This window comes from Genypterus blacodes, unplaced genomic scaffold, assembly GCF_046128005.1.
Source record: "Genypterus blacodes isolate CSIRO-AG114 ecotype Tasmania unplaced genomic scaffold, CSIRO-AGI_Gbla_v1 ptg000037l_1, whole genome shotgun sequence".
Classification (NCBI taxonomy): Eukaryota; Metazoa; Chordata; class Actinopteri; order Ophidiiformes; family Ophidiidae; genus Genypterus; species Genypterus blacodes.
In genome coordinates, this window is record NW_027466850.1 from 2875979 (window position 1) to 2898978 (window position 23000).

The 23000-nt window shown below is 43.6% G+C and overlaps 3 protein-coding genes across 5 annotated transcripts; all 3 read left to right on the forward strand.

The window, feature by feature from the left end:
• Positions 1 to 507: 507 nt before the first annotated feature.
• On the forward strand, positions 508 to 10082 carry LOC142996195 (eukaryotic translation initiation factor 4 gamma 3-like). Its single transcript, XM_076147096.1, has 19 exons — positions 508 to 637; positions 1602 to 1730; positions 3728 to 3852; positions 4255 to 4374; positions 4717 to 4878; positions 4978 to 5175; positions 5625 to 5771; positions 5858 to 6094; positions 6451 to 6555; positions 6882 to 7020; positions 7332 to 7435; positions 8044 to 8134; positions 8326 to 8443; positions 8530 to 8750; positions 8864 to 8976; positions 9078 to 9250; positions 9415 to 9540; positions 9713 to 9794; positions 9957 to 10082. Exons 1-19 carry the CDS (start codon positions 508 to 510, stop codon positions 10080 to 10082), a joined length of 2646 nt encoding a protein of 881 aa, XP_076003211.1.
• A 1097-nt stretch (positions 10083 to 11179) lies between these two features.
• On the forward strand, positions 11180 to 17576 carry hp1bp3 (heterochromatin protein 1, binding protein 3). Of its 2 annotated transcripts, XM_076147201.1 has the most exons (13): positions 11180 to 11271; positions 11714 to 11803; positions 12342 to 12531; positions 12813 to 12875; positions 13693 to 13849; positions 13956 to 14096; positions 14188 to 14244; positions 14359 to 14507; positions 14744 to 14834; positions 15064 to 15223; positions 15348 to 15459; positions 15778 to 15936; positions 16042 to 17576. In XM_076147201.1, the coding sequence occupies exons 2-13, from the start codon at positions 11728 to 11730 to the stop codon at positions 16574 to 16576; spliced, it is 1890 nt and encodes a 629-aa protein (XP_076003316.1). In that variant the 5' UTR covers positions 11180 to 11271; positions 11714 to 11727; the 3' UTR covers positions 16577 to 17576. The 2 variants fall into 2 exon arrangements, with proteins under 2 accessions (XP_076003316.1, XP_076003317.1); XM_076147202.1 differs by lacking the exon at positions 12813 to 12875.
• A 598-nt stretch (positions 17577 to 18174) lies between these two features.
• sh2d5 (SH2 domain containing 5) lies at positions 18175 to 22259 on the forward strand. Of its 2 annotated transcripts, none has more exons than XM_076147204.1 (10): positions 18175 to 18482; positions 19001 to 19064; positions 19149 to 19229; positions 19319 to 19393; positions 19476 to 19622; positions 19709 to 19909; positions 20092 to 20266; positions 20695 to 20800; positions 20877 to 21036; positions 21341 to 22259. In XM_076147204.1, the coding sequence occupies exons 2-10, from the start codon at positions 19014 to 19016 to the stop codon at positions 21539 to 21541; spliced, it is 1197 nt and encodes a 398-aa protein (XP_076003319.1). In that variant the 5' UTR covers positions 18175 to 18482; positions 19001 to 19013; the 3' UTR covers positions 21542 to 22259. The 2 variants fall into 2 exon arrangements, with proteins under 2 accessions (XP_076003319.1, XP_076003318.1); XM_076147203.1 differs by having other exon boundaries at positions 18180 to 18482; positions 20089 to 20266.
• Positions 22260 to 23000: the final 741 nt, after the last annotated feature.

Here is a 23000-nt window from a genome sequence, read left to right on the forward strand (position 1 = left end):
CAGATTTTGTCAGGTTTGTACAAGTTTCTTGGGTCTATTTGTAACAGCCTGTTAACAGTATGGTGTCCCACGTGTGTGTCGGCAGTAATTGGCACTAGTTTGTACACACAGCACATGCTCCGGTCTCTTGGGCCGCCTCGTAAGTCAGAAAGCCGATGAAGCTGAACAGTGGAAGTTTATACCAACTGCCCCTCTTCATTCACTGTAAAGAGAACATGGAGATCAGAAAACAAGTCTGTCTTCAAACAAGCTTTGTCCTTTTTTAACATCCTAACATTCCTGACATCTTTGTGTGTGAGAGAACAATGTAGAAGTATAGGTCATCCAGCTTTCCCTTGATGATGGAGATGCTCCTGAACTTGCTCGCTTTGATTTTCATCAGAGATAGTCGTAGAGTACGAGCCTTAGTCTTGGTGAGTGTTTTGAGGTCAACACTGTGCTCTGACAGGCAGCAGCCTCAGGCCAGGTCTTCTTCGCTGTCCTCCAACCACCCACCAACATGCCCCAATGATCACCTCCTATAGCCACAGTGAAGACTACTGGGGAGCTGCTGCACACAGTCTGGGAAACCTGGGACCCCTGCTTTTTGGATTGATGGGTCAATCAGATGGTTTCTTCACAGGAATTCTGACAACCTGTGAGCCACCACACTAAAGCTGTTTCTCTCAACATGCATATTGCTATCAATTGTTATGAGTCCAACAGTTGAGGTCTGTAAACTGCATACTCAATCAAAAAGAGGAATACCAACCAACATACAAAAAATAAACAAATAGAAGATGTGTATGTGTGTTAAGAGTTTGGGACAGGCAGCATGCAGCACACTTCTAATCAACTACTGCAATTCTAACTCTTGCCAGCAGATGCCAATGCTGGGCGGGAGGATTGGAAATGGTATGGAAAGTGTGGTGATTCAGGAGCTAGTGTCAAAATCTAAATACTTAAATAAACAAAAGTGATGTCATAGACATCAATGCGTAGTAGTACAGCAATGATGTCATCCAAACCAACAGCAACAGCAATGATGTCATATTGGCCTTACTAAATCTAGTTCGTCTTTGGGACTTACAACCCTGGTAAACATCAGAACTCTACAGGGGCACGACACAGGACATGCAAGGTCAGGAGAACCACACAGATGTATTGCTAGCATAGACAAATGTGGTACAAAGATGATTTTCCGTAAAGAGTGAAACACAAACTGTTTCCTAAACTCTGTTCAGAGGAAGCTGGACCTTCTAGTCTTTTGCCTTGTTGCTTAGGAGTGTTTGTCTTTACATGATTCTAGGGCTAAACTAAATAAGCGTTTCTTTTCTTTGAGCTTCCACAGTGTGAGGTTACTGTGTATCATTTTACAAACCCTGATTCCAAAGAAACTGCGTGTGTAAAATGCAAATGAAAAGCAGTCATTTGAAAATTCTGTTCAACTGTTGAAACTCATTGAAATCAGTACAAATCATTGCTTTCTGTTTTGGCATTTTACACACTGTCAACATTTGTGGAATTGCGGTTAGTAGGTTTGACGAAGGCACTGGATGTGTACATTGTGGTTGCATCATTTGTAAGTCTGAATTTTGTGCGTATTAACATTGTTTTGTCAGACTTGGCCAAGCTGAGTGAGAAGCATCGCTATGATAGGGACTTCCTGTTGGATTTCCAGTTCATGCCTGTATGTGTGGAGAAGCCTCAGGGACTCCCACCAATCAGTGATGTGGTGCTAGACAATGTGAGTAAGGCACTGGTGTGATCAATCACTTTTCCAGATAGTCATGTATGCCTGAAATAGTAAGACCCCCAAGACAAACTAGGCAATACTGTACTCAAACCTCCAGCAGTGAGTTATGGGTAATATGGAGCATATGGCCTGCTGAAATGCTGTTTTAATTAAAATCGTATTGCTATTATGTCACAATTGGCAAAGTTAATAGAACATGCCCAACCCAACCTCTGCAAAGAAGGAGAAGCAGACAGGCCAATACTTGATGTACAGTCCCAGAGTCTCAGGACAGCTGAAAGACAAAGAGCAGGATTTGTCCTCCTCTCTTCCCCACAACCATCTCATTCTCTCCTGTGTTCCTTTGCTCTACCCTCCACTGTCACATCTGGACCTGACCTCTCTGAACAGTCCACTAAATCAGTGGAGAGCACTTATTCCCTTACAGTAGAAGTACAAAGTTCAAACTGTTAACACAGTATAGCCATCATACAATGTGTAACCCTATGATATTGCAGCCTATGGAGTAGCGCCTCATGTCTTTTTCTGCTCTCTCTCTTTCCTCCTAATGTTAGTTTTTCCTGATGACTGCTAGACAAACCATCACTACAAACACACCTTCCATGTGGCCTGGCTCACAGAGCCCTACTGCAGCTGTCTACCCTGCTCAAAACAAGAACTCTACAGGGGCACCACAAGACATGCAAGGTCAGAAGAACTCTACACTGTGTAGTTCAAGCTAAAACAAAAATGTTTAAAGGACGTCTAATTTATCATCCTGATCTCCAATCATAAAACTTACTATCACTTTGATACACAAACTGTTTCCTCAACTCTGTTCAGAGGAAAGTGGACTTCCAGTCTTTTGTGAACTCTCATTCCTCAGGAGTCTTTGTCTTACCTGATCTAGGGCTGAACGATAGACGGCATTTTTATTTTTAAGAGTTAAAGAATTTCTTTGATGTGCCTATGACAGACGACTGCAATATAGTTTCTGAAATATATAGTGGAACCATTGACCTGCAGTTTTATCTCCCTGCGGCGCTGTTTGCTGGTCCACTAGCTGTGAGCTGTGCATCCGAACAAATTGCCCAGTAACTTCCAGAGAGTGAAGCAGAGGATAGATTCAGTTTTTTTTACTTTATTTACAAGGGAATTTGCCCATACAGTGACCATGGCTCCTTCGCCTCCACCTCAAGGCTCTACCTCACCAGAGGCAAAACCACAATTTCTTGATATGGGTACATTGAAGCAGGAATTACTGGACCATGAATTGAGAGAGATCATCCAAACAGCTGTAAAAGATGTTTGCCGGGTTCAGACCTTAGCCACAAGCTATGAAAACTCAACATGCTAATGACAACGCAGCCAATGAAGCTGAATCAGCCACACTCAGAGGTGCCATGGGGGGAAACAGAGGATTCGCTCTCTGCCCACACAGATGAGTTCAGTGATCTGAAGACCCAAATCAGACAGTTAGCCTCTGGGGTGTCTAAATTAGAAAATTAGTGTGAAAACCTTGACTCTGCAGGCAGCTTTCAGTGACATCAGGAAGGGGCTACATTTCACCCAACTATCTGAAATGGAAAATGATGTCATCTAGCAAACATTATGAGCAATGATGTCATCCAACAAACAGCAGTGATGTCATTTAAACTAGCAGGATCAATGGATATCAACTTAACTGACCGGTTTAATTCTCTGTTACTTTGGTTCCTTTTTCACCCGTCTCCACCTGTATGGCTCCATGTTACGCCTATCATTATTTTCTTTCCCCTTTTTTGTGTAAAGAAAAAAAAATTGAATAACTGCAGTCTCATTGTTTTGTCATCAGATGCTGCTTTCAATAAAAATATTTGGCAAAAAACTATTCTCTATTTGAATTTTAAACACTGTCTCAATGTTTTGGGAATTTAAGTTTGTAGATTGGACGAAGGCCCTGATTGTGTACATTGTGGTTGCATCGTATCATTTCTTTACTTTGTTTGTATTGAAACTCTTATCTCTTGTCAGACTTGGCCAAGCTGAGTGGGAAGCGTCGCTATGACAGGGACTTCCTGTTGGATTTCCAGTTCATGCCTGTATGTGTGGAGAAGCCTCAGGGACTCCCACCAATCAGTGATGTGGTGCTGGACAATGTGAGTAAGGCACTGGAGTAATCAATCACATTTCCAGATAGTCATGTATGCTTGACAAACGGGGCAATACTGTAGTTAAACCTCCAGTAGTGGACTATGGGTAATATATGGCCTGCTGAAATGCTGATGCTATCATTATTTTCACACACGGCAAAGTTAACAGAACATGCCCAACCCCCACCTCTCCATAAGGAGAAGCAGACAGGCGACAGTTGATGAACAGTCCCAGAGTCTCATTTTCTCAATGGGAGAAAGAGAACTCTCACTGGAAAAGACCATAGAGGAAGTCAAGGACAGCTGAAAGACAAAGAGCATTTGTCACTGCTCCCCCTGCTGTTCAGCTAAATGTGTGCGTGTGCGTGTGTGTTATGGTTTGGTAATGTACTGTGTATCTCTGTGCAGATTAATCAAAACAAGCTGCCATCTCGAGTGGTATTTTCCAGGGTGATTACTAGTGGACCTGATTTCACACCTGCATTTGCCGATCTAGGCAGGCAAATGACCGGTGGACGAGGCGCTGCAGTGAGTAACCAAGTCACACTTTCATACTCATGCTACCATCATTCACACACTCACACCCCATCGTACCCAGAACTGTCCAGTCGGGGATTCGATATAAAAAATCCCCAGTGTTTGCTGGTCAGTGTTTCCCCAGAACATGCAAACTATTAGGCTGTTTCTGTTTTACCTTTTTTGATAAAGCTTAATTTCCAGTGATTGAATGCAATCTGATTAAGCAAGTTGGAAAATGATATTATACTCTATACATCATTCTATATTTGTGTATAGAAACATGCACGCATACATATAAACTACAATAAAAATATGATACATTGACTTTTGACGGTTCTTCTTCTGGCACAGCTTATGAGCATGGGCACACGGCACGCTCGGCCTCTGCCCAGGAAAATCATCATGAATGTGTCAGTAAATGATGATGTTCAGCTTAAAAAGTCTGAGAATGCTTGGAAACCAGGCTTGAAGAGGGCAGGCCCCTCAGAGGATCCAGGAATACTGAATACACAGGTACGGCCTACGTACATACACACAAACACAACACTACAAAAGCAATGATTCATCGATTACCTCATGGATTAATTTGCCTTTTATGACCAATCTGTTCAGGAGCTGTTCCGGAAGGTGCGTAGCATCCTGAACAAGCTGACGCCCCAGAAGTTCAACCAGCTGATGAAGCAGGTGACAGACCTGACCATCGACACAGAAGAGAGACTGAAAGGCGTCATAGACCTTGTGTTTGAAAAGGCCCTGGATGAGCCCAGCTTCTCAGTGGCCTATGGAAACATGTGCCGCTGCCTGGCCATGGTATGTATGTTCATGTGCTGCTCAAGAGTGGACGAAGGTTTCACTTTGTTGGAGATTGTGTGAAGTTTTTATTATTTAGTGTGTACGTGGAATTCCATCTCAGGAAATATTCTTTTTAAACTGTCAAATTTCTTCTCTTAACACGGAGCGACAAACCACATGCTGCACTTTTCCGTCCTATGTGCAGTTTAGCAAGTTGTCCAGTGTGCTGCACTCTGCATAAAGAATACTTCCAACACTGCAAAACATTGTCGGAGCAGGCACAGCAGCAGCTATGTGCTTCATTGAAGGGATGGTGGATCATTGGATGTCTCTTGCCAAATAAGTGCACTCTACAAAATTAGCAATACAATGCAGAAGTAAATCCCACTTGTCCAGTCATCCATAAAACTTGAGCTGTTCCATGTAGCCGTTTTGTTACTCACCTAGTGTGTACTTTTTGTGTACAGCTCAAGGTGCCCAAGACAGACGAACCCAGCACCACAGTGAACTTTGGCATGGTCCTGCTAAACCGCTGCCAGAAGGAGTTTGAGAAGGAAAAGGTGGATGATGTTGTGTTTGAGATGAAGCAGAAAGAGCTGGACTCTGCTGGAGCAGTGCGTAACCAACCAATTACCTGATTGTAACTCTTTTTACTGCTGTAGTGAGGCAAGGAAAAAAAATGTATACTTGAACCCCATAGACGACAGAACGGGACCGTATGCAGGAAGAGCTGGAGGAGGCCAAGGACAAAGCGCGCAGACGATCCATTGGCAACATCAAGTTAATTGGTGAGCTCTACAAACTCAAGATGCTGGCAGAGACCATTATGCATGACTGTGTGGTGAAGCTGTTGAAGAACCACGATGAGGAGTCCTTGGAGTGCCTTTGCCGGTTGCTCACCACCATCGGAAAGGATCTTGACTTTGAGAAAGCTAAAGTAAGTTTCTGAACAAAGAAGAACTGCTGAAGGTTCTAGACACCATGGTGGTCCAACGGGCAGATGGTGTAGAAAGATAATAGTGGAAGAGGATCTGAGAGTACGGGAGGGTGTGTAGATGAAGGAGTTCAGAAAGATACACAGAGGCTGAGTCATCCACGTAGCAGTGAACACGGAATTTCCTAAAAATATGGAGGTATAAAGAGGTAGAGGGTAAATGATAAGTAAAAGGGGGCCCTAAACAAAGCTCTGGAACATCAGCAGTTACAGGGAGGAATTTTTTGAATCCCTGAAAATATGAATAATGGCTAATATTGCATTTGTGTGTCATTAAATGTTTTTTTCTCTCTTTGTAGCCTCGCATGGATCAATATTTTAATCAGATGCAAAGAATTGTCAAGGAGAGAAAGACATCATCTCGGATACGGTTTATGTTACAGGATGTTATGGACCAAAGATTGGTAAGTGCGTAGCAAACTCACTGCTCTCAGCTGTGTTGCTTTCAACTAATGTACAGAACACTCCTTCAACTTAGTTAGGGGGTACAGTTAGGGTTAGGGTTAGGGCTGGGAAGGTCTCGGTGTCTCTGGCTAGGTTAGGTTAGAAATTTGTTGAAATGCACCGATGGTTCACTCCGACAACATAACAATAATCAGATTAGTCAGATATATTGTGGGCTCATGTTTAACCTTGTTAATATCAAGAAATGTTACTGGTCCAGGATGTGAATTGTTTTCTTGATCTAAGCCTTTTCTAATGTGTCATTACGCTTCTCCTTTCCGTGCAGCACAACTGGGTGTCCAGGAGGGCCGACCAAGGTCCCAAAACAATCGAGCAGATCCACAAGGAGGCGGAGATTGAAGAGCAGGAGGAACAGAGGAAAGTGCAGCAGCAGCTGCTCTCCAAGGACACCAAGAGACGACCAGGTTAGCCACGCAGGCTAAATCCTCTTTAAGGCTTTGAGCCACGAATGAGCAACAGACCTACACTATGCAATCACATATCGATTTATTCAGACACGTAAACATCATAATCAGAGTAAGTCACCTTCATCTGCATTTTGTGAATGGGCAGTCTCTCCTCATACTCCTCATTAAGCAACTTGTGATGAACATTTGGAGAACAACAGTATTTACGTGCAGGTCTACCGTGCATGTAAAAGTGATTAAAGTTTAGTTGTTTTCCATTGAACACCTTGAGCAATATGTTTGTGCGTGCATGTGCATCTTTTGCTGAGCAGACCCAAGAGATCGATTGCAGAGAGAGGAGACGTGGAACACTGTGCCCATGACCAAGAACAGCCGGACCATTGACCCCGCCAAGATCCCAAAGATCTCCAAGGTCAGACATTGTGCCCCTGCTGTCCCACCTATGACTTACTGTGTCTATGGAGAGTCTTTCAGCTTTTCAATTCAACAATGTGGGTCAGAAGCTCCTGTACTGTTTGTGCTCATCTTGGTATAAATGAATAAATCCTGTCGTTCGTCATGATTTGGATGTATAGACAAAGTGCCCCGTCCCCAAATGATCCACAGTCTGGTTTCCACAGCCAAAATATAAATATAGGCCCCTGCTGGATTGATGAAACACGTTTGATCCTTTTTATATGTTTGCTCCCCCTGCTGGCGGGACAATGTCATCAACCGTATTCTGCCTGATGGCTTTTCTAATTTAAAAGTCAGGTTTTACGTCTAATACCCAATGAATCCTGGTACAGACTTAAGCTGTTTGCTGAGATCTGAGATTCTTCTGTCAGCGTGTTTTTGCCTGCAGTGTGATACATTTACCTGCAGTGATATGTGTCATCTCTCCATCTGCCAGACACTCTGGCAGCTCTGTCTGGCTCACGTCCTTCTTCTCTCTCTCTCTCCTGTTGGTTGCAGTCTTTGTATAATGTTCCACAAAGTAGGAATACTGAAGGTTGTTCTCATAACATTTTCTTTCTGCAGCCTCAGATGGATGAGAAGATCCAGCTCGGCCCGCGGGCTCAGGTCAGGTGGGTGAAGGGCAGCAGTGGAGGAGCCAAGGCCAGTGACTCCAGTAAGTGTCATACAACCACTGTCACTTTAGAAAATTGGGTGTGGTCACATGATGACATTTTAGTGGATATGAAGTGACTCAAGTGCAATTACTCACAGTAGATGTTGGTGGTTCTGACATGATAATTCACAGGCTGGTCCCTAATGATTTAGTTGATAATAGGCCAATGTGTATTGTTTTTAATTTTTCAGAACTGCCACGGATAACTGGCAGTAGTCTAAACCGTTACTCTGCATTACAATCTCCCCCTACATCTCAACCCTCCATCACATCTGCACAGACCTTTGAATCCAGGAGATCTCTGGGAAGGTAAAGGAACACGACTAAGGTCCTTTCCTTCCTTTGCTGTCCTTCACTTCTTGACAGATTGTTTGTTTGCATTTCCCCTCAACTAGTCGCAGCAGTACAGGCAGAGAACGTAGCGAGAAGCCATTGAGCTCTGCTGCGTCACTGCGGCCTGCGACTTTCATCAGGGGAGGCAGTTCTAAGGAGCTGCTGGACAGCCAAAGCCCAGAGGAGCTGTGCAGAGACAGGGAGCGAGACGGAGCTGAGCCCCGGAGGCCGAGCATCACTGTGGACAAAACAGAGCCAGAACCCAGCAGAGTCAGGGAGCCCGGTGAGGAATGACACACTGATCTGACGTATAGAGATGAAGAACAGGTTGTTTTCATGTGGAGAAATGACTCTCAGTCCACTGCTGTTTTGACTTTCACTGGTTTACATTGACAGTGAAACCTGAGCCTGTGGCCCAGATCCCAGACAAACCTGCCATCTCTGAGGAGCAGATGGAGAGGAAATCCAAGTCCATCATTGATGAGTTCCTCCACATAAATGATTACAAGGTACTGAGAAACAAAGCAATGCCAACTTTAGAAAATCTGACTTCTGGGTTTTAGGTGTACATGTTTTAATTTCTACTTTAACTTTTCTCTGTTTAATGCAGGAGGCCGTCCAATGTGTGAACGAGCTGGACTTGTCCTCTCTGCTCCACGTCTTTGTACGTGTTGGGGTGGAATCCACCCTGGAGCGCAGTCAGATAACCCGGGACTACATGGGCCAGCTCCTCTTCCAGCTGGTGCAGCAGGGAATCCTGCCTAAGCCCCAGTTCTTCAAAGGGTTAGTTCACCTACTTATGTGTGCAGAGTCTAAAGTGTACAGTGTAAAATAATGATGGTGTTCGGAGAGGGACGCTAACAGTATATACTTTATGTATAGTCTTTGGAAACTATTACATGATGTTTTTGTCTTCAATAATCTGCCCCGTCTTCCTGTTTCTTCAGGTTTGCAGAAACCCTGGAGCTTGCAGACGACATGGCCATTGACATTCCCCACATCTGGCTGTACCTGGCAGAGCTGCTCAGCCCTGTGCTGAAGGAAGGGGGCTTCTCTATGAGAGAGCTCTTTAGGTACTATTTACACATTTAGCAGTGTGAGAGTCTCATACAGGCACACAGCCCAGATCATGAGTTTGTTCAAGACTTCCACTGCAGTGACTCTCTGCTCTCTCATTATGTGTTTGAAGAGTATTTGTTTCTCTGCGGCCACTCTTTGATTTATTTGTCTTTTATCTTTTCACAGTGAATTAGGCAAACCTTTGCTTCCTGTGGGAAGAGCTGGGATCTTAATTTCTGAAATACTGCACATACTATGCAAACAAATGGTAACGTTTAAATGTTTGAACTTTGAAGAGCTCTGTTGCAATCAGTACATAGTATGCTCACACACCTAAAGCAGGAACACATTTTGTTGTGGCATAAATACGATTTATCTTCATCGTCCAGAGGAAATGTTGTCTGATGTCATTGTGTTGTCGTCTCTCCAGAGCCATAGGACTGTGGGTGTGCTGTGGAGGGAATCTGGCCTCAACTTGTCTGACTTCCTACCAGAAGGAGAGGACATCCAGGCTTTCATCTCACAACAGAAACTAGATGAAGAACTTTGTTGTTGATTTTTTTCCTTCTGTAAATAACTTATCCGCTGAGCCAATGCAAGGGCTTTTTAAAAAAATGTGCAATGTGTGTATAGCTTGGGTGACAATAAAGTTTGTCAGTCTAAATCCAAGTCTAGCATGCTCTCTGATTCTTGAATCCCTCTTCTACCTATTCCCACAACGACCCTGACTACAGTACGACTCCACAGAGGTTAAATCCTGTGAATCCTCACCAGTCTGTCTTGTCAGAGCTGAGGAAGCCTTTTGGAGGAGAGGTGAATCGTCTTCGAGCCTTTACTAGCAAGTCCCTTTGCCTAAAATCAACTTTCCTTGGCTAATCCCACATCGCTTCTGCTGCTTCACAAAGAAACAGCTACCTGATGACTTTCTGATGCTTACAAATGCTCAAAAGACCAGGTGCTTGATGGGATTTCATGATATGCACAAACTGTCGAGTACATGAGTGGGTTGAACTGATCTACTCTCATTTAATCTTGTATATGGTCACCTTGATCTTCGTTGTGAAGACTTTAATGCTTTGCTTTCCAGGCGTTGCTGATCAGTGCTTCTAATGCTTCACACCTACAGGAGCAGATTAAAAGACGTATTTAATACACTGCCGATTCCCTTGATTGTTCTTTTGTTAGCTGCCATTTGGGAATGTGTAAAGATATCCATGTTGATTGCAAGATTGATTTTCTTGTAACTTGACCTGAAATGGTTGCTACAGTTCATCTTTGTGTTTATATATGCAGTTTTTAAATGCTATTGTGTCTCTCACGCTTATGTTTACAGGTATCCTCTTTTGATTGCATTATTTAAAATGCATTGAAGCGCCACGTCTGAGCTCTTCCACTTGTAATGGACTGCAGCAAAAGAACATTTCCAGGATCGCAGGCACTCTAATGTTTGGCAGTCGGCACGTGATAGTGATTACACAGCCCAGATCATAATTCTTCTCCAATTTACCTCATAAAAACATGCTTTTACTGCATTAGAAGCCAAATACAACTGTACAAACGACTAATTGTGTCCAGTGTGTCTGTTTGAAACAAACAAAACATCTAATCAGTGGCACTCGCCGACGTTCACTGTGACGTCAGACGTAACCGGTGGCAAGTGGGCGGGGCACGCGAATAGAAATCTAAATAAAGGATCGTGCAGACATTTTGCCCAAAGTGAATTACTTATTTCCATCAAGTTTAAGGTAAGTTTTATCCGTATTGTAGCAAACAAACAGACATTAATATTTGCACGAAAAGCAAACCAGAGAGTTTCTTTCTGTGCAACTAAAATTACTTTTATGTGCTTCGTGCGACGCCATTACTGTGTGTATCGTTAGCTACCAAGTATCGCACAAAATGGCGAATTTGCCGAATTATTCCGAGGACTCTTCTGTTCTTAGGGACAGAAAGAGAAACCTCGCTGTCACACGCAGGCTCTCGCCGCCCCAAACTGAACCGTCGCTTGTCGGAAACACACGCACACCTTTCCCTGTGCTGTAGGGGGGGAACGGGCCTCAATGAATGAAACGGGGGGGTTCGGTGCTCTCGCCATTTTTGGGTTACGCACATACATGGAACAGGCAGCGGATGAGTGTAACATGTCCCGTGTTATGGTCACGCTGAGCTCCGTCTGATTCCACTCAGGTCAAGCAGCTGCGATGCCGATCCGCCGTGTACCAGCGCCTCCTGCCCCGGAGAAAGAGAAGGCGAGCGCCGCCGCAACAGCAGAGAAAGGTGAGGCTCGGTCCTCCATCACCCACATGGGAGGATCAATCACAACACGGGGGCGTCATGAGTGCAGCTGGGGCGTAATCAGCAAAAAGATGGAGCAGCAGAAAATGGCCCCGTTTAGGCTCACGGGGGTCGGTTAACTGTTGACACACTGTGGGATAAAAGACCAATCAGTCATTAGTTATGGCTCTAAACATCTGAACTACTCTGGGTGGGGACACTTGATTCCAATGCAGTGCCGGATAGAAATATTCACCATTTTGATCAAACACATCTTCTACATCCTTGGTTACCGTAGCAATATTTACCAGATAATAAAGGAACATTACTTCACATTTCTGACGTCAGTTGACCACCAACATTAACATGAATCCTTGGTTGAACTTTTATTGTGTCGGAACTAAATGTCTCTATCTGATGCTGTTTTAATAATGTATTAATGTTGTGATGCTTTAATCTGTAAACCATATAGATATCACACATTTGATGTAGTTGTTCTCTTTTAACGGATCGCATTTTCTCCTTCTGCCTTTGGCCTCAGAGCCCGACGCTGCTGCTGCTCCTGAGGAAACTTCCCCTTCTGCAGACGACGAGGCGCCGGCCGCATCTTCGGCCGCAGCGGCGGAGGTAGAGGAGGGTGAGGCCACAGGTGAGCCGGCGCCCACGGAGAATGGCGAGAAGGCAGAGGAAGGACCTGCAGAGAAGACGGCTGAGGAGGCCGAGAAGAAGGAGTGAGTGTCACCTCGTGGCTAATGTGTATAAATCTGTGAATCAACACTGCGATATTTCACTTTGATAGCACTTTGACCTGTTTGTTATGATCCTGACCTGTGCTGGATAACACCAGACTGCTCCACTCAGTGTTGCAGTGCTGCGTTTCCATAAGATGTCCCACAACTTCTGTTACATTACATTAGTAACGTTACATAATGTAGTTGGAGTCAAATAACTGTGGTGGTGATAAAGACGATTGTTCTCAAATTTCATTTTGTCTTTTCCGGCTGTGACAAAGTGACAAATGCAAGGACTGTGCCGCTGGACAGTGCACAACACACTGCTATGTTCTCCTGCCAAGGTGAGGATGTGATAAACGTCAGGGTGGTAACAATCAGGGCTGGGCAATAAAAGGCTAAACACATTCATCACCATAATCAATCCTTTGCCGATATTCGATATATATTTAACATCGATATTAATTGACGATCACCCACGCTGTTTCATGCATTCTCCGTACTGCAAGGGAAGCTGTTTGAGGCGGTGGGATAGATTGCTTGTGCTTCCAGATTTGGTAGGTACCTTCTTTGTGCATACTTTACAAAACGCCATAGTTTGCTCTCAACCCGTTGTCTTAAACTCAAACTATCTCCGCATAGCAGAGTTTGTCTTCTTTTTAGGTACTAAGTCTACATCTCTTGCACATCCAAGCAATTCACACTCTGGCTGTCGCACAATGAGTGTGTCGAACAATGAGTGTGTCAGTCTGATGCTCTCTTAACTCGGTCACGGTCACAGTTTTCCTTGTATGCAGTCGCCATCTTTTCAGAATATATTCTAGCATGCCACAGCTGGATCCGGTGACCTCATGCTTGGCCTCACACACACACACACACACATGCCGAGGAGCTCAGAGATCATTGGCAACACAGCGGTGAGTTAGAATAGCTGAGAAGTAGCCCAGCGCTGTCTTTACCAAACTGAATTGGCCGGTCAAAATCAATTTGCGATGATAACGATGTTGCTCAATTTCACATCGGCAACAAAGTTATCAGGAATATATATGCGGTAAATCTTTAATATGCTGCCAAGTTTTAGTAACAATCACAGTGAAATATCGCTTCTGTAGAAACGAGTCCATTCCTGAACTTCCTGTCTTTGACTCCTCTTTGTTACAGGTTGAAGGACGGCTACAAGTATGAGAAAGCCAAAGTCAAGAAAATAAAAAAGACGATTCCTGCGTGGGCGAGCATCACTTCAAACAAAAACATTCCGGTAGCAAAATATTCAGGCATGTGGTACAATCTGGATTGTATCATCTTCGAAGCCATCAAGGTGTGTACGGCAACACACTCCCTGTGAACACACTGTAGCCCTTCATCATCACATGTGGACACAAACACTGACAGTAAGACCCGACGTCCTCATTGTCTCTTTCCAGGCTAACGACAAGGCCGCGGTTACATACAGGTCTGTGATGAACTATCTGACAAAGAAATACCCCCGCCACGACCTCGACAGAAAGAGATTCTTCATTAAGAAGGCCATAAAGAAACATTTGGAGAAGGGCAACCTCCGACAGGTAAACTAAGGGGAGGGTTCCTTTGTGCTTTAGAATGTGTATGAACTATCTCAGGACCTTATCCTGTGGTTTGTGCTTCGTCTTCTCCCAGCTGAAGGGTAAAGGCCTCTCAGGGAGTTTTGTCATGGGAAGACAGTCCCCTAATAAGGTATGTGACAGCAGAGGGACATGAAGTAATGTAGCTGGAGCTTGAAAATGCTAATAACCCTTCGTCCTTTTACATTGATAAGCAGTGTGAGCTGTTTTGTTTTTCCTTTTTCAGATGGGGATGAAACCTACAGCAAAGATGGAACATCTGGCCGATGCCCTGCCGCTCATCATCACTCGACTTTGCGAACCCAAAGAGGCGTCGTTCTTTCTGATCAAGAAGTACCTGGAACAGCACTATCCCAGTCTCAACGTTGAGAACAGGTACAGTGTGTGTACATTCAGTGACACTGAAACAGAAATACTAATCATTGAAGTCACACAATTTAACTTTAGCTGCTAAAAATGTGGGTGTATTGCAGGACAATTTAATAAATTTAACGGAATATGTAATTACCCACACTTTTAATATCCCTGTTAATAGCCTGTTATCTGCATCCGTGCGCCTGTGTTATACAGACTCGGTGTGTTTCATAATTGACTGATTGATTGGTTCTCAGGCCAGAGGTCCTGAAGACAGCCCTGGGGAGGGCAGTAGAGAAAGGTCAGCTGGACCAAATCACTGGGAAAGGAGCCAGGGGGACGTTCCAGGTAAACATCCTGTAACTCAACACCTTTACTAACACAAGTGAGCATCCAATTTATGGATCCATAATGTAAACATGAAATAGAAAAAGAAATGGACACGATAAAAGCATCACCTGCTGTCGTTATTAAAAACAGCAGCAAAATATGAATAGGAAGAAATGGAGGCTTGTTAGCCAGAAGCCTAGACGGTAACATGTAGTTTGAGAGTGTTTCTTTCAATGGTTTGTCACAGCTGAAGAGGACGGGTAACCAAGTCCTGCTGAAGGGCGGGGCCATGGAGGACGCTATCTTAGCTGCAATCACAGCCATGAACGAACCCAAGACCTGCAGCATCACCACTCTACGCAAACACCTGCTAGATGTCAACAAGGACATTAAAGAGTACCTCTTAGGTGAGACTCAATCTAAACTCAACATCTGAACTTGAAAAACATATTTAAGAAATGTATTATATGTGTGAGCATCCAATATGGTATTTGCTTTTGCTTTGAAATAAAACTGATCTGTTTCCTTTAGTGGCCAGTTTGAAGAGGACCCTGACAAAGTGTAAAGTATTGGGCTGGATGGAGCAGATCACCGGCCACGGCTTCAGCGGGACCTACCAGCTCTCATTCCCCTACTACCCCAGGTATGCCAATGACAAGGTGCTAGCTACATGAGGAGGAGAAGGATGATGATGATACGTCTGTTTGGTCTCAAAGCTCCTCTTAATCATTTGTTCACATCACAGTTTGATGCCTTGAGTTGTCCTTGGTGACAAAGTGTTTGTGTTTTTCCATTGTTAGGTGACAAGTTCAGTTGGTTGCTTGTCTTAGAACAACTTCCAAACCAAATGTCTTGTCAAAAGTCCTTGACAAGGTGAACACTGGTGTACATAGCAGACAAACCTGCTGAGTGTCTACTTTGTGCGTTCTAAGACCTTTTCCTTGTTGCTTCTCCTGAATAGTCCTTCAATCCTTTACCCCGACAAATTTGATGGAAGTCTGAAGAAAAAGGAGGAACCCGTCAAGCGGAAAAGGATAGTTGAGTCTTCTGATGAGGAGGAATCTGAAGAGGAAGAGGAGGAGGAGGAAGAAGAAGAAGAAGCAGCTCCTTCTCGTAGAAGGTAGGTTTAAAGGATAAAGTTCAGCATAGTTTCAGTCTCCTGGTCAATCTCTACATTCATTGGAACCGTTTTGTTTACAACTGCTGCCTGTTCTTATTCTCATAGGAAAGGTCAGAAGAGGCCAATGTTAAGCCGTCCTGTATCAGGCCAGAAAGTACGAGGCAAACCCTCACCCAAGTCTCCAGCCAAGAAAGTGGCACCTTCAACCACAAAATCTGCATCCAAGGCGAGAAAACCAGCAGCTTCTAAGAAGGAATCACCTAAAGCCACACCTGTCAAGAGAGCAGCTCCTGCTAAAAAGCCCAAAACACCAGCTGTTAAAAAGATGACCAAAAGGGGGGGTAAACGGCCGGCGGCCAAAGGGTCATCCTCTGAGGAACCTGCAGCTGAGAAGGAGGCTCCAAAAAGTAGGTCCAAGCAACCTCAGCCAGAGGAAGAGCCAGCACCTAGAAGGGGGTCCAAACGATCCAAGACTGGCGAATCATCCCCCAAACAGCCCGCCCCCAAACAGCCCGCCCCCAAACAGCCCGCCCCCAAACAGCCCACCCCCAAACAGCCTGCCGCCAAACAACCTGCCGCCAAAAAGCAGGCGAACAGCAGCAAGCAGTCAACTCGTAAATCCAAGAGAGGGAAAAACTGAGTCCATAATCTCACACACAGAATAACACAGCACTTTGCTGCATTCTCTCAGTGCTCTCACTGGTTTTGTTAATGTTTTCTCTCTTTTTAAGGTAGCTTTTTTGTAGAATAGTTATCCTACCAGTTATCAACTTAACTGTACATTGAGAGTACCTGAGCTTTCTTTTTAAATCAACGTGTGTAGAAAAGCTCATCGTTGAGGTTAGAACAGATGTGACAAACTGCTGTGGTTGAGAATTTGATGTTCCCTTCAGTCACAACTCTCACGTTTCATCTCTGCAACATAGCAAGTTCCAACATATTGTACCTAGAGCCACATTGTGACTTTTTTTGTAATATATCTTCCTTATCCAGTCGTCTTTAGGTGTCGAGCACACATTCCTGATTTAAGAGGTGAGATCAGTGTTTTAGGAGGTGGAAAGACCGTTATCCGTTAAAATATGGGTTGGGAAGTTTAAAATTATTGTAATTATATGAAATGTTTTTTAAAACAAATATTTTAGGGCCCTTTTCCTGTGACAATGTTTTGGCCATATAGTAGTGCATCCAAACGATATTTGCTATCCATATCATTCATTAAATATCTGTATTTGTGTATTGGAAAATCGACTGCCTCTATAAAAGATTAGGCTGAAAGGTGACAAGTTCAGGATGCAAACGATGTGTAGGTTTTGATTGAAAACGTTATGTTGCTTTGCAAAAAACGTCGTCTGATGTGTGTCAACAAGCAAATACATTGGTCTTTTTTTTTTATTGCTTCACAGCTGTAATTCAATACCAAACTGTTAAGAACCATGTGTTGTGAATATGAAAAAGGATAATAGTTCATACATATCCTGCATGCTTGTATTCCTTGTGTTAAGCTTTTTTCCAAGTCATTAATAAAATGGCTATATTTGTAATCTGCTAGTTTGTTTATTGATATTTAATTCCGTGTACAGGATAAAGAGCCAGAGAACATTTACAACTATGAATTAAAAATGTCTAAGTTACTCAAAGAATACCTAGCTTCAAGAAACACTTTGTCATGAACAACAACTCACAAATCCCATCTGATCATTAACTCCCAATTAAGGCTCAATCTCTCTGTAATCAGATTTCACAGGTGACTGGTAGTCCACGAACAGAGGACATGAGAACAAAATGTATATGACTAACTGCATTTTAGACCATTAAGATGAAGCATGTTTTCAAATGTTTTACAATAAATAATTGTTATATTTTGGAATTTCTAGCTACAATACCAACAAACACATTGTGTAGTTATAGTATGATAGTTGTTTACACCAGCAAGAGCTGTCTTGAGTACATGTTAACAGAAACACGTAACACGATCTCCACTCTGATTGACCCCAAAGAGGAAGAGTCAGATTCATTATTCTGAATACATACTCTTAACTGCAGAGGATGAAATTACATTTTTACATACACATTTTACAGTGGGCCTGAACCAACCAATGTCAGAGGGATACTCCCCCATTCCATTCCTCCAGTGTGCTGTGGTGATGAGCGTGACTGTGTGTGAGTCAGCAGCAGAGCTCTCCTCTACACATGACGATCCCCTTAAATGTATATAAAAATGTGTCATGGCTGTCAGTGGGCCACAGCCCCCCTTGGCCAGAGAGCGAGAGGGTTGCGCAATAACCAGGAACGCGTAGCTGACGCAGGGAGAGGACAGAAAGAGGAACGGAGTGAAGCACTCCCCGTTAGGAAAAGTATTTATCCGTCGCCCCCTTTTCTTCATCCACCCCGCATTTTCTCCTTCGTCGAAGCCACGCCCCGAGTAGCACACCTGAAACGCTGAGGCGAAGTTTGACACAGGGGGACAACGTCCGCGTCGCGCCGGAGAGAGAGAGAGAGCGAACACCTGGGAAAGGGCGATGCGTCGGCGCTGGAGGCGAGGAAAAGTGAGTTTTCTCTCTACAAAGCTTTGTTACAGCGCGTCAAACAAGCCCACGTTCTCTGTTAAAAGCTGCGCTCTTTAAATAATTGACCAACCGCATGCGTTTCTCTTTTTTATTTGGTTTCCCCAATGTGTGTTTGTTCAGTGTTCAGTCGGGGCGCGTCGGGACAGATAGGCGTTTAAAGTTTTGTTCTCTGTCACCAAATCTTGCCAAAGTGTTTGACACAGAGCAAACACTCGGCCCGCACTGAAATCACAGCAGTCTGACATTTTCTTGTCTACATTTCATACACTAACATAGACTTCAGGTTCGTCTCTGAGGCTAAAATGTGAGTTAAGTATTTTTATTGACTGTTTTGACTCTCTCTGTAGCATTCCTATAGGATTTACCCGAGTATGACAAACAGCTGTCATAGACCCTGAACGCATCTCCATATAGTCTCCAGTTCCGTGTTGTGACTGCTGCTCCTGCCTTGCTTGTTCTCGGTTGATTATTAAAGTGATTAGTTTCGGTTCCCACAGATAAACAGGCAGCATGGTTGACACAGAAGTCAGTGAAGATGGCACAGTGACCCGCTCAGCAGAGGTAACAATCATTCACCTTTCTATTAACTGGAACTCTTTTGTGTTTGTGTCCTTCTCTGTTGACTAAACCTGTTTTCACTGTAAGTACGTGGGCTCGTTTCCTGTGGCCGACTGCTGTTTGGATGAACAGATTGAGCAATTACACACACAGCTGAAGTCCCTTAAAGTAAGTACAGAGGTTATGTGGGTATGTTGGTGTTCTAAAAGGCATGAAAGAATACTGGTCTACCTCACACTGTGGTTGCTTTCCATCAGACATGCAAGAGAGCGAGATCCGTGTCACTAAAGTTCTCAATCAAAGGTGTGAAGGTCTACAATGAGGATGAAACGGTAAGGAAACCAAGGAGGAGTTGGACTACATAAATTCTCTCCCTGTACAAACTCTTACTCATGTCCCCCTCCTGGTCTGCAGACCCTTCTGATGGCTCACGCCCTGCGTAGAGTCTCTCTCTCCTCTGCCCGACCCGTCGATGCCCAGTTTGCCTTTGTCTCCCACAACCCAGGCAACTCTGACGCCCAACTGTACTGCCATCTCTTCAAAGCTCGGCATGCCAGAGCAGTAAGACTCTTTGGTAGTAAACATTGGTAGATACTACATGCTGACTTTTTGTGGTCGACCCATTCAGTTGCCTTTCTCCCACCCAGGCTCAGTTCCTGAACCTGCTGCTGTGCCGCTGTTTCCAGCTCTCGTACTTACAGAAGCACCCCGATGAGGCTCAGGACGAGTCTGTCGGCGCTGTGCCCCATCGCAGCCCCTCACTGCTGAACCACGGCTTCCCTCTAAGTGTCAGCGCCCTGGTGTCCTTCAGGAGAGCTCCATTTCGTGGGTTGTGGCCCGGGACTAAGGTTGGTGGTTAAAGTTGGGATTTTACACTAACAGTAAGGTCTGTATGTATTTGGACAGTGACACAGATTTCTTTATTTTTGGCTGTATGTTGCGATCTGTGGCTAACAATGCCAACCAAATCAAAACATCTTCCAGTCTCATTTTGCCCTGCCAATTTAGACTTTTTTCCTGTGTGTAGAAGAATTCAAAGTCCTCTGATGAGCAGCAAAGCAGCCAGGAAGAAGTCTTTGCCTCGTCCCCGTCGCTGGTGCGCAAGAAAGCCATTCGCAATAAAGTCCTTCGCTCTGGGGCTTACCGCTCCTTCACCTTCACCCCACACAAACAACGCAGTGTTCAGGAGCGACTGAACTCACAAGGTGGGCCAAGTGTTCACAGAGCGCTTTCAAGAGTCAAAGAGTTGATTAGGTAACGCAAACCCCTCAGTGTTAGGTGATGGGCACTCACTCACTACTGTGGTGTCAATGGGAACAAAGTGTAGCGCACTGGATGGGCTGATTGTTAAGGGTTTTTATCCACAAACATCCAATAATTTATACATATTTAAGGGGCGTCTACAATGAACCTCAATCGCCTCCTCTGAAAACCTGAAACAATGAGCCATAGATATTGTGTCACTTGTATGGTATGTTTCCTAAAATCACTGTCGAGCTTCTCACATTGATGTTCATTTGACTCTTTGCTTCCTACATGTTGGAACATGATCTGTGGTTTTACGTGTCAGTTCAACTTGTGTGTAAACCTCCTGGGGTGAATTCACATTGATTTCTGTCATCACGTGAAACAGCAAAAGAGCCAGACCAAGCCGTAGCGAGGAGATCCCGTGCCCCCAGCTTGGCCGAGACAGAAGAAGCATTGGCTCATGCAGTCTGGTGTTGGAGTGGTATCGCAACGTCAGTGTCGCTGAATACACACAACCTCCCTTAGCCTCATGCTTCCTTTCCTAATGAAGTGTGTTCTGCATTGCAGTGACAGCAGCTATTCTCTGCTAGCTGATGATGTTCTTGGGTCTTACCTCCTGTGTCCTCATCCCAAGAAACGCAACTGTGGCTCTCTCATCATTCGCTTCCCCTCTGGCCTCGTTACCCACCTTGTTGAAAGCACCCGGAAGGGAAAATTCCTGTTGGAGGTGATTGTCTTGTTGGAGCTGTACATTACCATTTCCCTGTAATAGATAGATGTATATTCAGAATAACAAATACTTATTTTTCAACAAAGATTTCATAAAGTAGTTTCAAAAGTAGTGTGCATCATCTAAAACGACCTTTAGACCATCCAATGGGTAAAACACTGGCTAATGTATTCAACTTAAAATTTGTATGAGAGGGGTTGATCCACAGCATATTGGCAACCAACAAAGCACTACAACTGGTCAACTTAGTAATGTCGATATCTACTGCATATTATATTTATAAGTATGTTTCTTCTTGTAGAAATGCAAGACTGAGTTCAGCTCGATGGTAGAGCTGATTGAACACTACACAGAGTCCCAGGATGAGCTGCCGTGTGTGATGAGTGCTGCCCGGGTGAACCACTGCTATGAGTGGGAGGAAGATGCATGCAAACCACAGACTATAAAGACACACAAGAGCCTGAAGACGAGCAAACACAACAACAACAGCAGAAAGTATTGAGTCTAATGAACTGACACTGGAACATGTGGACTGCTACGTATTTGACATAAGTGACAACCATGACACCTTTTGTTCTTTATAATCTTTTGCACATATATCACCTCTTACCTTAAAATCACACTTGGTGTGTGGAGGCTTATTTAACTTTATAAATGATATACAGTACATGCACATTATTCTGAACAGTGTTGGCACTTATGTATTTACCAGGTACTGTTTGATAATAGGGAAAACTTTTTGTCATAGCTGAAATGTTTTTTCATTTGCTGGTTTTATTATTATAATATTTTAAACAGACTTTTTAAAACATGTTTTTTAAATGGGCCTTAAAAGCATTAAGGAACATAACATGGAGTGAAAGTAATCACTTGGTGTGTTTCCCTGATCTTTACTAAAGTAAAGGGCTAAGATCGTTCTGCTTACCTGATGGAACAGCTGTTCTTTGTTTTGTTTGTTTTGTGACAAATGTTCTGTTATATTTGATAAATGTTTGGTTTCTCAGACATTTTCAGCTATTTGTTTCTCTTTCTATGCAGCTCTTTCTATAGATGGATATTGGTTTAAGTATCTATACCCTTGAATTTAGGTTATATTAATATTTATAATGTGTATGATGGTCTCTTTTCTAGGTTGAAAGCTGTGTGACAGATTGATGACATACATCTGCTCTGAATGGCTTTATATCCACATTGTTTTAGATTAAACACTGTACAAAAGCGATACTGTAATGTTTCAGGATTTATGTCGGCACATTACTGATACACAAATATAGGGAAAGATGGCATTTTCATAATGTCTTAACTTTTTTAAAACTTTGCCCTTGAAAAACATATTGGTGAACATTTTATTAATCAATTTCAAGGCCACAAATTCAAACTTTACCTCGCTAAATTGATGAGTCTTGTCTTGTTAGAGGAAACTGCAAGTCATTTACAATGTATTAACGTCTGGAAACAAAGTAAAACAAATATATAAACTCAGTCTACGGTAACTCTAGGTTGTGTTAAAAACAAATCAACTTTACATTCTTAGTTTGACCCGCTATTATAATCAAACTAAACGGTTATATCATATTTCCGGTTGTTGGCTAAGCTCGACCTCACTAGCGTCCTCACCAAGATGGCCACCGTCCAGGAGCCTCGTCATCTGGTTACCAAGCAACCCCAGAACGCTGCGCGAGGGGAAGGAATGAAGAAGATAGCGAGAGAGTTTTCACGCCGTTTTTACAGCTGTAGTTTTTATCTTCTTTGAATATTTGACGCTTTTGCTTTTTTAACAGGTGTATAACATTAGAGGCCATGTTAGCAGAGCTCACCAGAAGTAATGTCACGTGAGTCGAACTTTACTGTTGACTTGTTGATTTATACTGCACAAGTGATTTACATTGGCTGTTGTTACACTTTCCACATCCTGTTTGCTGTGTAGATGTAGTAAGGAAGCACTGTGCCTCTTGTTTGAT